A 16,213-nucleotide genomic window follows, 5' to 3' on the forward strand; every position below is an offset into this window, starting at 1 on the left:
AAGCTGAAAATTGGCTTGGGCAGGAAGGGGGAAAAGTGCCTTGTATTGAAGTGGTTAAGTGTGGTCACACAAGGACTATGAAAAAATATCAAGATCTACTTACCAACAGTGACAGCCTGCCCATAGGGGGGCGCAGAGGGCACTGCCCCCCCAAAGCTACTCATCATTAAAAAAAAAATACTGGCCCTTTAAGTGTGCGTGGGATGCCAGACACACAGGTGTATGGGAAGCATGATGAGCTGCAATCACTGGAAAAAATACATATAAAAATAAAATAATGGCCCTTTAAGTGTGTGCAGGGCACCGGACACACAGCTGCTATGACGTGATTGCAAACAAGATGCTCCAATGGCTTTCTTTGGAAAGTCCTTGGGGCGCTAAGCTCTGCGCCCTGAACGCTCCCTCTATCATTGTTCCCTGCTGTGGTGTGTGATTGGCGGGTCCTGTGCCTTCACCATGGGCGTCCGCTCCATAGGGCAAGGGGGGTCGTTTGCCCCCCCTGGAATCGCCAGGGAGAGCCAGGAGCAGGGCCGAACTGGCCCTGGGGCTGCTTTAAGTGGCGACTGGCGGTGCTTGTATCGTATGTCATGGAGCTGGGTCTATGTGCAAGATCCCGCCCCCCCCCTAGTTCAGCTCGTCTGATAGTCTTCTAGTGTTCCGCCTATCACACAACCTGAACTAGGGGGGCGGGACCTTGCACACAGACCCAGTTCCGTGACATACGATACAAGCACCAGAGGACAGAGGGAGGGGAGCGCCGTTTTATATTGTTTACTAGGCCTGTGCTTTGTTTGTTCCAACATCTGTTGCCACAGATAACACTAGACTATTTTCTGATGTGTTTTTAGCAAGTCTGGAAACGCAGAGCAAACACAACACAGAGTTTTGTAGCCTATGGCAAAGTTTCTAGTTGTCCCTTATTTAGAGTGCCTGTCCCTCTTCTGGAATCAAATCCATTTGTCCCTCATTCCAAAAGGTTCCTCTTTTAGACCCGAAATAAATATACTGTCAATATAGTGTAGTGTTTCAGTCAAGGGGGGGGGGGTGCTGTGTAATGTAAAGAGGTCCAGTGATGCAGGGTGCTGTGTAATGTAAAGGGGGCCAGTGGTGCAGGGTGCTGTGTAATGTAAAGGGGGCCAGTGATGCAGGGTGCTGTGTAATGTAAAGGGGGCCAGTGATGCAGGGTGCTGTGTAATGTAAAGGGGTCCAGAGCTGTGGGGTGCATTGTAATGTAAAGGGGTCCAGAGCTGTGGGGTGCTGTGTAATGTAAAGGGGTCCAGAGCTGTGAGGTGCTGTGTAATGTAAAGGGGTCCAAAGGGGCAGTTGTGGAGAAGGGGGTACACAGTAGTGACAAAGAAATATTGAAAGATGCAGGGGGCACAGTGGGGTGTTTTTACATTTTAACATGGGGGGCGCTTTTAACCCCCGCTAGCGGTCGAAGAAAGGGTAAAATGCGACTGTGTATTGCCGCTGCCGAAGCGCGCCCCCCCCTGAAAAAATTTCAGCGGACGCCCATGGCCTTCACTTTCAGTTTCTCTGAATCAGCCCCGCAGCTACGAAGGTGGATGACAGGCGACTTGTGTGAGAGCTGTGAGTTCAGGGGGGGGAGGGGTGAAGAGGGGGGACATCTAATGTAAAGGGTGGCTCTGATCTGATAGTGACATCTAATGTAAAGGACGACTCTGATCTAATGGTGACAATCTAATGTAAAGGAGGACTCTGATGGGGGCATCTAATGTAAAGGAGGACTCTAATTGGGACACCTGATGTAAAGAGGGTCTCTGATGAAGACATCTGATTTAGGCTGGGTTCACACTACTACACTACTTTCATCCTACTTTGCTCTGCTACATTGGTCCTACATTTATCCTACATTGGTCCTACATCCATCCTACTTTCATGAACAGGATACTACTTTGGTCCGACTTCAATGATATTCAATGGGCCTGAAGTAGGATCAATGTAGGACCAAAAGTAGTACAGGGAGCATTTTCAAAGTCGGACCGACTTGTGTAGGACGCTACAAGACGCTCTCATAGGGAAACATTGAACACAGAGCAAAGTAGGATGAAAGTAGTGTAGTAGTGTGAACCCAGCCTTATAGGGGGATGCTGATGGAGACACCTGAAGTATAGGGAGACTCTGATTGTGACACCTGATGTATAGGGGGCCTCTGATGAGGACACCAGATGTATAGAGGGATGGTGATGGGGACACCTGCTGTAAAGGGGTTTAGATTGGGACATATGATGTAAAAGGGGGCTCTGATGAGGACTCCTTATGTTAAGTGGTTTTGTTTTATTTTGCTTGAAATGTGCATGTGATTGGCCTACTGTGATGGGCACAGTGAGGCTGCAATTGATGGGCACAGTGAGGCTGCATTTGATGAGCACAGTGAGCCTGCATATGGTGGGCAGTTTTATCTAGCAGTAATGATATATAATCACCTGATAAATGGCTATTTATTGTCCTGCATTACAAACAGTTGAATTTTTCAGTTTGCATGCGACCGCCCCCCCCCCCCCCAAAAAAAAAAAAAGAGCGACAATCGCCACTGATACCTATTTATTTTATATATTTTTGTAATAATATTATTATTGCATTCCAAGGCCTTATTGAGCCTTATTCTGCAGTAGTATGCTGCAATTATGCAATAACATGAGCTGTTAAAATTATCTTGCACATTATAGTCTAATGCCCCGTACACACCATCACTTTATGTGATGAAAAAAAACGACGTTTTTAAAAACGTCACTTTAATTGACCGTGTGTGGGGGAAAACGTCATTTTATGTCTTGTAAAAAACTACCAAAAAAAATTGAAGCATGCTTCAATTTTATGTGTCGTTTTTCAAAACGTCATTTTTTACTTCACAGAAATTGACAGTGTGTAGTAAAAAACGTTGTTTAAAACGACGTTTTTTCACCCGCGCATGCCGAGAAGCTACTTATGAAGCAAGCTTCAATGGAAAAAGTGGTGAGAACGTAACCTCGCTTTGCTAGAACATTGTGAGAAAAACAATGGTGTGTAGGCAACTTCGTCTTTGAAAATTGAAGTTTCAAAAACTTCATTTTTTACTTCACAGAAAATGTCGTTTTTTTTCATCACATAAAGTGATGGTGTGTACGCGGCATAACTGTTTAATAGACTTTAAATGTATCAACTTCTTTGTACTGTTACATGTTTGGCCATATTAAAGACGATTGGACAGAATTGTACAATCGGATTGAAACATGTATGGCTAGCTTAAGGTACTTGGCATTTAATGCTCTATTTCCTTGTTGCAGGTGCGTTCTTCTATACCAGTGCATCGGATTTGCGCTGTGGAGCGAGTGGATGAGAATGCATTTCAGCAGCCAAATATGATGCAAATCATAACCCAAGATGCTGAGACACAAGGTTGCCACATTATGTATATACAGTGCAAGGTGAGCACCAATAGAATAGGCTATATATTACCTGTACCATTTGTGGAAAAACTGGAAATATTAGTTTTTTGTTTTTTTTTATAAAATATATATATTTTTTTATATAGAATGTTAATGAACTGAATCAGTGGCTTTCTGCCCTGCGTAAAGTCAGCCTGTGCAACCAGAATTTGTTGCCAACATATCACCAAGGAGCCTATCGTAATTCACATTGGACTTGCTGCCTGCAATCTGACCGAACAGGTAATATAGCCACAGTACAGTATACTTTTGAGCATAACTAACTTATGATGTATAATCACTCATTATCTTACTCTACAGTACAGAGCACATTACTCATTTACCTTCAGGTAATTGGATAATGGCAGTGCTTTAGAGGGTATGCCCCATAGGTGCCTCCCCTATTACCTTACCCAAGTCGTGAGTTGGCTTTGTGCTAGTGTCTGAAGGTGATGGACCATTTCTCCCTCAGAGAGAAAACCATCCTTGGCCTAACTAGTTTTATTATTTTTCTTCATTTTTTAACTTCTGATCCTCCAATCAAGCCCTTACTGTTTTCAAATATCAGCATAAAAGCAGTAAAAAATGTCAGCATCCGCTGACATCCGCCACTCTATAGTGGAGACTGGAGGGTCCGACCATGTCCGCCTAAAAAAGACAGGCGGACCTGATTGGACAGCCAATGTGAAAGGGCCCTAAATCTGTGTGTTTTTAGAATGATCTACAGAAGGGATGGCTGCAGACAGGTACAACTTTTGTATGAGAGTTTGTTTCATCCCTGTGCATCACCGGAAGCTGGTCACTTCACTGGCAGTATGTAAGGCGTTACAACCACTTCAATAGAGTCATCTTTGTCCAGGACCCAAAAACAACCGTGCCTCTTTCCTATTTCCATTTCTCAACTAGAGTAAGAACCCAATATGCAATCCTAGAGGATGCAAGCACAGAAGGAAATTAAGAGGATATTGAAGCAGTATTGGAGGAAGCCACGTGAGATTTTTCTCCCTCAGACAGTCACGATGCTGAAGAGGGAGCTTCAAGCAACATAAATGCTCATTATCTGAAAATGTCAACAGAGCAATTCAGATGCTTCTGGCTTTCGGCTGGGTGATCAATTTCAACAAATCTGCTCTGCAGCCTTCCCTTCACCTGAAAATACTTGGGTCTGGTCCCGGTCATTCTTAAAATAAAGTTCTGAAAGAGTGCTGAAGAATTGGGATCCAAGAGACCTCCCATATTGAGATTCCCAATGAGATTTCAAGCATTAATGGTAGCATTTTTCAAAGCAGTACCACCTAGTTTCATTCAAGAACTCTCCAAGAAAACATCATGTCAACCTGGATAAAGCAGGCTCCTTCTTTTCAATTGCCCATACTCCTATCCAGCATTGCAGGGAATCCCATATCTTGGCTGATCACAACTCCAGCCCCGTCAGTGGGTAAACCATTCCTTCCCTATCACTGGAAAGTTATCATAACAGATGCAAGTCATTTCAACATTTCAATACCTAACAGTCCAAGGAACATGGTAACTGAGGGACGCTAAGCTCCCCATCAACATCTTGGAGCTCTGAACAGTCAGGTTGGTTCTACAGCACTGGGCCGTCTTCTAAAGGGGCACCCAGTCAGGGTGTAGTCAGACAATGCCCATGGCAGTAACTTACATCAACCATCAGTGAGGTACCAGAAGTCTGGTTGGCTTAAAGGAAGGGAATCTGATCATGTTTTGGACAGAGAATCACTGTCCAGCAGTCTCTCTGGTCCACATCTCAAGAGTGGACAAAGGATTATCTCAGATGCAACACCTAATCAAGCGGAATTGGCCTTTCATCCAGATATTTTCAATCTGATATTCCAAAAATAGGGGATTTTGGATGTGGACATCCTAGCCTCAAGGTTTAACAACAAACTATCTCTGTTGTCAGAACCAGGGATCCTCTACCTCTAGCCTCAGGTGCCTTGATAATCCTCTAGTCTCAGTTCAGGCTAGTTTATGCCTTTCTTCCAGCGCAAATCCTTCTTCTCAAGAGAATAGAGCAAGAGAACAAATTTGTGATTCTAATTGCACTGAACTGGCACAAAAAAAACTGGTACACAAACATATTCAGACTTCTAATGGACAACCCCTGGCCTCTTCCCAGCAGACCAGATTTGATATATCATGGTCCTCTCCATCTTGCTTTTCAGCCTGTGGTTTTAATGGCATGGCTGTTGAAACTCTGGTATTAAAGGATAGAGGGGTTTTTGAGTCTATGATTTCTACCTTGCTAAAAGCAAGAAAAGCCTATTCTAGGACGATATGATCCCGCACCAGGAATTTTTATTTGTCTGGTGTGAAAACAGGCACATCCATCCCAGAGATTATTCTGTACCTTGTGTTCTGGCCTTTCTACAATCAGGTCTTGACAATTAGAACTTGACCAATTTTAAGTCTTAAGTACTCTTAAAGGTCAGGTCTCAACCTTGCCAATTATTTTTCAAAGGCCTCTAACTCCACTCTCCCTTGCCACACACTGTGATTCCTTGTGATCTGAGCTTTGTTCTGACTGCCCTACAGAAACCACCCTTTGAACCCATCCATGATATTCCTCTAGTCTAGAGAATATCTCATACAAAGTGCCCTTTTTGTGTACTATTGTCTGCCAGACGAGTTTCTGAAATGGTGTCCCTTTCCTGTAAAGAGCGTTTCCTCAAAATTCTCAATGACAAGGTTGTCTTATATCCAGGGTCATAAGGTGGTCTCGGCATTCCACCCCACAATGGACACTCCTGCTTCAAAGTCCACCATTGCATAATGTACTGTATACAAAAACTGTTTGCAAGTGCTTACATTCTCAATGAGAAATCTCCTCTGTACTTTAACTTGCCAATTCCACCAGAGCAGCAAGAGTTTCCTGGGCATTTCAGTACCAAGCCCCTTTAGCCCAGTTGTGTAAGGCCTTGTACACACGACCAGACATGTCCGATGAAAACGGTCCAAGGACCGTTTTCATCGGACATGTCTGCTGGGAGGTTTTGGTCTGATGTGTGTACACACCATCAGACCAAAATCCCAGCGGACAGAGAACGAGGTGACGTAGAAGACACCAACGTTCTCTGACACGGAAGTTCAATGCTTCCAAGCATGCGTCGAATCAATTCGACGCATGCACGGGATTTCGGGCCGCTGGTTATACGTCATAACCAGCGGACATGTCCGATGAGTCGTACTAACCATCGGACATGTATAAGAAACTTTTGTCCGCTGGAAACCTGTCCGCTAGGCCAGGAAACATGGCCGCTAGGCCCTACACACGGCCGGACATGTCCACGGAAACTGGTCCGCGGACCAGTTTCAGCGGACATGTTCGGTCATGTGTACGAGGCCTTAGGCTGCCTCCTGGTCTTCTGTTCATACTTTTTAAAAGTCTTACCAGGTGGACTGTCAATATTCTGGTGACACAGCTTTTGACCGCAAATCTCTCAAAGTGGCTCTCTGAGGTTAGGACTTCTGACCGTTGTTGGGCCTGTTGGCAAGATTTATGTTTTCATCATTATTGCCCACCTTCCTGTTTAATGCTTGGGGACATTTCTGCCTGTGTACTGTATGATTAGGATGAAAGGAATTTGGATTTACCTGTACATGCCATATTTTGGAGTACAGTACAGGACACCTTAACTTTCATTCCTTAGTTTACTGTGAGTTGCTTGTAACAAACTGAGGACTCACACAGTGGGGAGGGGTTACAGGGAAGGCACTCAGTGGGGCAGGTCTTCTAAAGCTTTGCCAGTTTCCAATCACCTGAAAGTACCTACTTATAACCCATTGTGTATGAATTCTGCCTGTATTCTGTACTGTTCTCCAAAATTTGCAGGGAAGTCAAAATTCCTCTTTTTTATTTGTGTGTCTTACAGTTCGTGGGTGTAGTCGGACACATTTAGCTGTGACATTGGGCGACTGGAGTGATCCTTTGGATCCAGATGCTGAGGCTCAGGTGTTATATTGCCATCTTCTATTGGTCAAGGACATACTCAGGTTTGCAAATGGTTCTTCTTAGTTTTTGTTGATATGTGGTTGCCTCCCTAACATCTAGTCGTATGAAGTAACCATTTAAGATATCTTCTTCATATTTTAAACCACTGGCCCCGGCATGTGATATACCTACTTTTTAACAGGAATAAGTACCTGGATGGTGCAGATGGTGTGGCCACAGGGAAAGCAGAAACAAGAGGTCCTACCGAGAAAGGATTTGAAGGTTCAGTATTACTGCTACAGAATATTATAACCATTGTGAAATTGTATAACATGACCAGTTTAGCAATTTATTTTTATTGTTCATTTTTTCCTCCTTCAGGCCTCATCGCTTCATCTGCAGCAAGACGTTTGCTAACTATCATTGAGGACTTGCAAAGAGCACACCAGGTCTTTGAACGTAGGGAAAGGGAAGAGGCTCCTAATCATAGTAACTGTATTTAAAACAGTAATGATGACAGATGACAGATACACATCCAGACATATTCCAATTCTTTTTATTGCTGTACACATATGGCCATTTTTCAGACTTTTGTATTTTTCTTCCAAAGGTCAAAAAATAAATAAACCCAACAAAACTGTTCACTACCTCATTTTTTTCTCCAAGTCGGCAGTTTCACATTTTTTGGTCCATAAAGATCTGAGTTGAGCTTGCTTTAAATAGCAATATCTATCACAGAATAGCCCTTTTTTTTTTTTAGCTTTTTATAGAACCTATGTACAGCTGCCCTAACTCAGTGTTTCTCAATTCCAGTTCTCAAGGCACACCAACAGGTCATGTTTTCAGGATTTCCCTTAGATGAAACGGCTGTGGTAATTACTAAGACAGTGAAACTGATCAAATCACCTGTGCAAAATAATGGAAGGCCTGAAAATATTACATGTTGGTGTGCCTTGAGGACTGGAATTGAGAAACACTGCCCTAGCTGATCTTGATGGCAGTGATTTGTAAAAAAAAAAAAAAAAACTTGTCTCAAAGTTTAACCACTACACTACACTACACAATTGACGGTGGCACCATAGTTCTATTGTTCTTTGGGTATCCACATCACTGCCTACACAGTGTGGACATCTATTGGTGAAGGTGACCCTTGCAGTGGCCGGGTCCTCTCTTATGGCCTCCAGAGGCAGGAGAACTCACAGAGTGGTGGTGGGCAATCCTTGTACTGTACATTAATCAGCCTATGCCTGGTCACCTAAGTTTTTTTTTTTCCAGGGACACTTATCTTAATGCATTGTTTCCAATTGTCATATACAAGAGCACACATGCAGAAACGTTCTGGTCAAAAGAAATTAAAATAAGGTTTACATGAGATTTAACTAAACTGTAGTTTGAGAAAAAAATCCTAAATAGGGCAGCACATTGGCTCATTTTGTTAAGCGTTGCGCAAACTGTTAGCGCTATATTATTCCTGTATATTAATAGGCTAAGTGGTTAGCACTACCACCTAGCAGCACTAGGGTCATTAGTTCAAATCCTAACCTTGGCACTACCTGCCTGGAGTTTGCTTGTTCTCCCTGTGCCTGCGTGGGTTTCCTCCCGGTACTCTGATTTCCTCTCACACTCCAAAGACATGCTGGTAGGTTAATTGGCTCCTGTCTAAATTGGCTCTAGTATTGTGTAATCTATGTATAAATATGAGTTAGGGGCCTTAGACTGTAAGCTCTTCGAGGGCAGGGACTGTTGTGAATGTGCAATATATATGTGTAAAGCACTGCATAATTTGACAGTGCTATAAAAGTACCAATAATAAATAAAATAAATGTACATATTTAAATAGTCAAAAAAAGTGAATTTTAAAAGATATAATAATATATATAAAAACATATTGATCATAATATCAGTATTGAAGTAAAGTTGTTCTATGAGTAGATTGTACTTGTACTCCTGCAAATGCTCAGATGCTTGACCCGATACTTGGACAGTCAGGGACGAGGTGCGGTGGTGGGGGAGTTACAATCACTGATTTCCCTGTATGGCTTTCAATAAAGCATCTGTCAGCCGCTTCTCCTTCTCTCCCTCCCCGCAGTTTTCTGCTGCCCTTTTGAAAGCCAGACAGGGAGATCGGTGGTTGTAACTCCTCCCACTGCCGCACCTCATCCCTGACTGTCCCCTGTATCCTCTGCCGGTCCCCCTCCATGTCTTCCTCTGTGTTCTCCGTGTGCTCCAGTTCGGTCCCCCTCCAAGTCCTCCCCCTTGCGCTCCTCCAGTTCCCCTGTGTTTTGCTCCATGCGCTCCTCCGGTTCTCCCATGTTCTCCTCCCTTTCCTCCTCTGGTTCCCTGTGTGCTCCTCCCTTTGCTCCCCCGTGTCGTCCTCTGTCCTATAGAGCCACTCATTTGTTAACTTAGCTGTGTGCTTAGTCATTGTCCTGTTGGAAGATGAACCTTCACCCCAGTCTGAGGTCCAAAGTGCTCCGGGGGATGGTTCATCAAGGATGTCTCTGTACAATGTTTCCCTCGATCCTGACTAGTCTAGTTCCTGCTGCTAAAAAACATCCCCACAGCATGATGCTTCCACCACGCTTTTCTGTAGGGATGGTATTGGCCAGGTGATGAGCGGTGCCTGGTTTCCTCTAGACATGACGCTTGCCATTTAGGCCAAAAAGTTCAATCTTTGTTTCATCAGACCAAAGAATGTTGTTTCTCATGATCTGAGAGTACTTTGACAAACTCCAGGCGGGCTGTCATGTGCCTTTTTACTGAGGAGTGGCTTTTGTCTGGCCACTCTACCATACAGGCCTTATTGGTGGAGTGCTTCAGAGATGGTTGTTCTTGTGGAAGTTTCTCCTCTCTTCACAGAGAAACGCTGGAGCTCTGTCAGAGTGACAATCGGGTTCTTGGTCACCTCCCGACTAAAGCCCTTCTCCCCCAATCGCTAAGTTTGGCTGGACTGCCCACTCTAGGAAGAGTCCCGGTGGTTCCAAACTTCTTCCATTTACGGATAATGGAAGCCCCTGTGGAAGCCCCAGTGCTCAATCGGACCTTTAATGCTGCAGTAATTTTTCTGTACCCTTCCCCAGATCTGTGCCTCAATACAATCCTGTCTCAGAGGTCTACAGACAATTCCTTGGACTTCATGGCTTGGTTTGTGCTCTGACATGCACTGTTAATTTTGGGACCTTATATAGACAGATGTGTGCCTTTCCAAATCCTATCCAATCAACTGAATTTACCACAGGTGGACTCCAATCAAGTTGTAGAAACATCTCAAGGATGATCAGTGGAAACCGAATGCACCTGAGCTAAATTTTAAGTGTCATGGTAAAGGCTGTGTATACTCATGTACATGTGATTTATTTTTCGTTTTTTATTTTTAATACATTTGCAAAGGTTTCAAACAAACTTCTTTCATGTTGTCATTATGGGGTATTGTTTGTAGAATCTTAACGAAAATAATGAATTTAATCCATTTTGTAATAAGGCTGTAACAGAACAAAATGTGGAAAAAGTGCAGCGCTGTGAATACTTTCCCGATGCACTGTACCTAGCACATTAACCTCTGGTCCACACTGCTTTTATACAGTGGGATACAATGCCTTTAGCAACAGCCCTGTCGCATGCAAGAACATGTAAATGAAACCTATACTAAAAACAAAACAACCCTTGCTACCTTCTGAAAATTCTGATTGCCTGGCTGTCTCTGTAACCCCCCCCCCCTTCACTAGTCACTGGACTGCAACAGCCTTGCACCAAGTAAAGTCAGATGACTCGTGTGTCTATCATCTAGAAAGTTCTGAAGCCTTTGGATTAACATGACCGTCTAGCAATCTAGCAGACTTGCAGGTCAGAAGTCAGACTTGGCAGCCCACAACAAGCAAAATCTATTAAAGGCCTGTTAATGCAAACGGTGAGACACTAAAAGCATAGGCCCAGATTCTCAAATGGCTTACGACGGCACAGCGCAATGTACGCCGTTGTAAGTCCTAATCTGGGCCGTCGTATCTATGCGACTGATTCTTAGAATCAGTTACGCATAGATATCCATTAGATCCGACAGTGGATCTTAAATGCAATTTTTTTTTTTGCCGCTAGGTGTCGCCTCCGTAGTTTTCCCCGTCGAGTATGCAAATTAGCAAAATACGCAAATTCCCGAACGTACGCGCGGTCAACGCAGTAAAGTTACGACATTTACGTTAGATTTGCGCCACGTAAAGTTGCCCCTGCTATATGAGGGGCAACCAATGTTAAGTATGGCCGTCGTTCCCGCGTCAAAATTTTGAAATTTACGTTGTTTGCGCAAGTCGTTCGTGAATGGGGCTGGACGCCATTTACGTTCACGTCAAAACCAATGACGTCCTTGCGACGTCATTTAGCGCAATGCACGTTGGGAAATTTTAGGGACGGCGCATGCGCATTACGTTCGGCGCGGGAACGCGCTTCATTTAAATGCTATACGCCCCCTACCCGCCTAATTTGAATTAGGCGGGCTTGCGCTGGGTGATTTACGCTACGCCACCACAACTTTACAGGCAAGTACTTTGTGAATAAAGCACTTGCCTGTAAAACTTGCGGCGGCGTAACGTAAATGACATACGTTACGCCGCCGAAAGAGATACGCCGGATCTACCAGAATCTGGCCCATAATGTCTACTCAGTGTACCTTTATCTGAATTTTATGTAATTCATTTTAGGCATGCTTCTACAGGATCCTCGCATGCACTAATGAGTAGGATTGTTGCTTGTCATATTCTTTGAAACCTTGATTTCTTGCTCACAATAAACCTATTGGCCCGGATTCACAAAGCACTTACGCCAATATATTTAGAGATACGCCGTGTAAGTGTAAATATGCGCCGTCGTATCTATGCGCCATGGCCACAAAACTAGATACGCCTGAAAATAGGCTTCATCCGAGCGACGTAACTTGTCTACGCCGGCGTATCGTGGGCGCATATTTACGCTGGACGCATGTGGCGCTCCCATTGATTTTCTATTCAAATATACAAATGAGGGAGATACGGTGATTTACGAACGTACGTGCGCCCGGCGCAGGCTACGCGCGGTGCGCGTAAGTTCAACGTCCGGCCTAAAGTTATTCCTCATAAAGCAGGTGTAACTCAGCACCAGACATGCACAGGTCAGCTGGACAGCAGCTGCAGCAGCACCGTTATGGACTAGCTGAGCAACCACACTTGCAGGACAACACATCTGTATGCCAACATGCCAGGCAGGGCCGCCATCAGGAATTATGGGGCCCCTTACACAGCTTCAGGCATGGGCCTGGGGGGGTGCTGCCGCAAATTGAGAAAGACGAAATAAAGAAAAATATATATAAAAAAAGGAACTAAAAAGAATAAAAAAATACATTTAAAAATATCAAAAAAAAAAAATTTCTTTCTAAAAAATAAAAAAAGTGACTTGCCATCTGGGGTCCTGTGCCCACACACACCACATCCACTTCACATTGGTTTAGCCCAAGTCCACCATGCCAAGGCCCCAATGATGTTGCTGTCCATTCATACCACATTCACACGGTCGTGGGGTTAACCTCTCCCTGACGACCCAAGGTGACACACCTTGCTGGCAGGAATGTCAACCACATTCACACACCAGTAACACTGTAGCCTGCACTACTGACGTGTGCAGTCACTACAAATATAAAAAAGCTCATAATCTGAGCAAAGAAAATAAAATAGCTCATAATCCGAGCAAAGAAAATAAAAAAGCTCATAATCTGAGCAAAGAAAATAGAAAAAGCTCATAATCTGAGCCAAAAGAAAAGGCACTCATTTGCCCTGTCGTGGGCCAGGCATGGTGCCACCGCTCTGGCTCCTCAGTTGTCTGGGGGTAGCCTCGGGTGGGGGGGGTGGGGCATCCAGAGGAGGATCATCCCCTGGTCTGTCCCTCCTGGCAGATGCTGGTTGCCTGCCCTCCAACGCAAGGGCAATGCGGGTGAGGACAGCGTTCGTCTGCGCCTGCATCCGCAGCTGGCGGGTGGTGGTGTGCCGATGGTGGCGCCTGGTCTGCCGTCCCTCCGCCTCGATGGCAGCCGAGTTGGCCTGTATAGCCACTCCCGGGCTCCTCACCTCTGCCACGAGGCCTGATGTTGTGGCCTGCAGCTCCCCAATGCAGGTCATCATAACAACGCAGTTAGCACTCACATCCTTCAGGCTGTCAGAGATTGAGGTGCTCTGCTCAGCCTGCTGTGTGAGGCACTGCTGCACACTGGCTGTGGTGCCCTGCACAGCCACTGTGCATTCAGCCTGTGTCTTGGCTAAAGAGGCCAGGCTGTCTGCCACACGGCGCAGGTCACAGGCAATAGCACCCATGTGGCACGTCTGGCGGGCCTTTTCCCACGCAAGCCCTTGTTTAAGGGATTCCGGAACACCCCTTGTCTTGCGCAAAGCCTTCCTGGGGGCTGGAGAGGCTTGGGCCCCGTCTGTACAGGGAGACCTTTGAGGGGCGTTCCCTGATGGGGGAGGCCCTTGAGGGGCTTTCCCTGATGGGGGAGGAGGGTGAGGGGCTTACCCTGATGGGGGAGGAGGTTTGGGAGGGTCCAGGGATGATGTTATCCTCCGCGAGGTAGACACCTTCCTCAAGGTCACCATGCTCCTCCTCAACTTCCTCTAGAGGAGAGGTGTGGGCACACTTCTCCGGGGAATGCGTGGGTCGTCCAGCAGCTGACGATGGCCCCGCTCCATCCAGCACATCTGTGGATGACACAAAGCATTCACATGTTGGTGGACCCACACACTTGTCACATGTTCCCTTGCACCCCCTCACATGCTACACACCAGATAGGGGATAAAACACACTTACCTGTTCTCAAGGCTTGGTCATCAGAATCAAAGCCCTCCATGCCCTCCACCTGCTTCCGCTCCAGACAGCTGGCGATGACCTCCTCCTCAGTCAACCGCAGAGCAGAAACTGGTCCTCCTCCCGTGCCCCTGGCGTGCCTCCTCATGCTGGTTAGCTTATGCCGGACCCGACGTCTCATGTCCTTAATCTTCTTGTTGACATTGTCGGGGGTCCTGGTCTCATGCCCAAGGGCATTGACCTCCAGGGTGATCTCCAGGATCTCCCTCTTACGTGCCCTGCTGGTCCTGGAACTGTGGGCACCATGGAGGTACACATCAAATTTGGCTATTGCCGAAATCAGGATAGCCCTCTCCTCCTTAGAAAAAATTCTCTTCCTCCTCTCCTTGGCAGCTGCCATTGCTCAACAAAAGTACTTTGCTTCGAGGGGGAAACAAGCAGGATGTACTTTTGTGCCGGACGGGCGTATGGCTGGGCGTATTTATGCACTTGGCGTAAGCCAGTGGGCCGGCGTATCCCAGGAAGTTGCGCCGGCATAGTTGTGAGCATGCGCACAGGGGTGCGGTCATACATCCGCGTCACTGCGCATGCTCCATTCATGATACGCCGGGCGTAAAACACTGCTCCACGCTCGGACCATCATTTGCATGGGGTCACACCCACTTCCACCTACGCTGGCTTACGCCTTCGAAATCTAAGCCACGCCGACGCATCTTGGGGAGCACTGGCTTCCTGAATTCCATGCTTGCCTCTCTGCGCTGCGTCGGCGTAGCGAAAAGGAGATATGCTACGCCCACATAAATATGCGCCAATGTATGTGAATCCGGGCCATAGTGTACAGGCGTAAGAATGCCTGCATGCCATGGAGAACTTCTATTGTCCTATGTTGTTTTGTGGTTGCCAGCATCTCCGGTACTGTATTGGTACTTGGCCTCGTGAGCGGATCCGTCTGGCTCATGCCCCTCTGTCCCTCTGTTTTGCTGACTTGATCTACCAGACCTGTTGTCTGGTGTTAGGGATTGATGCTCTCCATGTTTGGGATGGGGGGAGGGTTGTTCTGCTCCCAGTGGGGGTTGAAAGGTTGAGAACACAGATAAGTTCAGTTCTCTTTTTTTCAAGCGTTATGTTTGGTGTTTTTTTGATTCTGCCATGCTATGCTCTGTTGTATATACACTGTCCTTGGTTTCAATGTTTTATGTCTCACTGCCAATGCTGCAAATCTAGTTCTGGGTCGGATCCGCAGCCACAGTTCTCTTAGGATGTTTTATTTGTGGACCTATTACCTGTATCTACCTGCTCATGTCACATCTTAATATAATTTCCTGGAATGTGAGGGGACTTAATTTGGCTGTGAAGCGGTCCTTAGTGTTTAAGTTTCTTCAAAAGTATAACCCACACATATGCGTTTTGCAAGAAACCCATCTCCAGGGTAAAAGGGACTCCGCCGGCCATGGGTTGGCCTGCATCATCATGCTACGTCCTCTACGTATACCCGAGGTGTCAGTATTCTGATACGGAGGCCCTGCAAGTACTGGAGGTGCGCACGGACCTGGCCTGGAAATATATTATCTCACGTGCTTTTATTCATGGTAAAAAGGTGGTACTGGTAGGACTATATCTGTCATCTCCGGTGTCAGTCTCTACACTAAATTATATTATTCAAATTGTTCTAGGCTATGACACTCCAGCTATTATATTGATGGGAGACTTTAATATGGTTCCCTGTATGGGGCTGGACAGGCTGCGGGGGGGTGGGCAGGGGTGAATCCCCTCTGGCACAGTGGACTTCCACATACGCCCTCACTGATGTGTGACGTTGCCTGCCCCCAGACACCAGGGAGTATACGTGTCACTCGAGCACTTACAAAACCCTATCTTAGCTAAATTGGATTTGGCATATGCTTCTCAGGCAGCGCTAAGGTGGGTTGCTGAGGCACATATACTCCCTCGCAGTGTATCTGATCACGCCCCTCTTAAGCCTTGTACACACGCACGGTTTTCTCAGCAAGAAACAGCA

The 16,213-nt window shown here is 45.9% G+C and overlaps 1 protein-coding gene across 3 annotated transcripts in view; it reads left to right on the forward strand.

Moving 5' to 3' along the window:
- Positions 1 to 8,022, forward strand: part of RASAL1 (RAS protein activator like 1) — a 162,234-nt gene extending 154,212 nt beyond the window's left edge. For all 3 annotated transcript variants that reach the window (XM_040351928.1, XM_040351929.1, XM_040351930.1), the window contains 5 exons: positions 3,288 to 3,428; positions 3,536 to 3,671; positions 7,322 to 7,442; positions 7,583 to 7,662; positions 7,762 to 8,022. In XM_040351928.1, coding sequence (XP_040207862.1) covers positions 3,288 to 3,428; positions 3,536 to 3,671; positions 7,322 to 7,442; positions 7,583 to 7,662; positions 7,762 to 7,883 — 600 coding nt within the window. In that variant the 3' untranslated portion in view covers positions 7,884 to 8,022. The remainder of the gene's footprint in view (positions 1 to 3,287; positions 3,429 to 3,535; positions 3,672 to 7,321; positions 7,443 to 7,582; positions 7,663 to 7,761) is intronic.
- Positions 8,023 to 16,213: the final 8,191 nt, after the last annotated feature.

This window comes from Rana temporaria, chromosome 1, assembly GCF_905171775.1.
Source record: "Rana temporaria chromosome 1, aRanTem1.1, whole genome shotgun sequence".
NCBI lineage: Eukaryota > Metazoa > Chordata > Amphibia > Anura > Ranidae > Rana > Rana temporaria.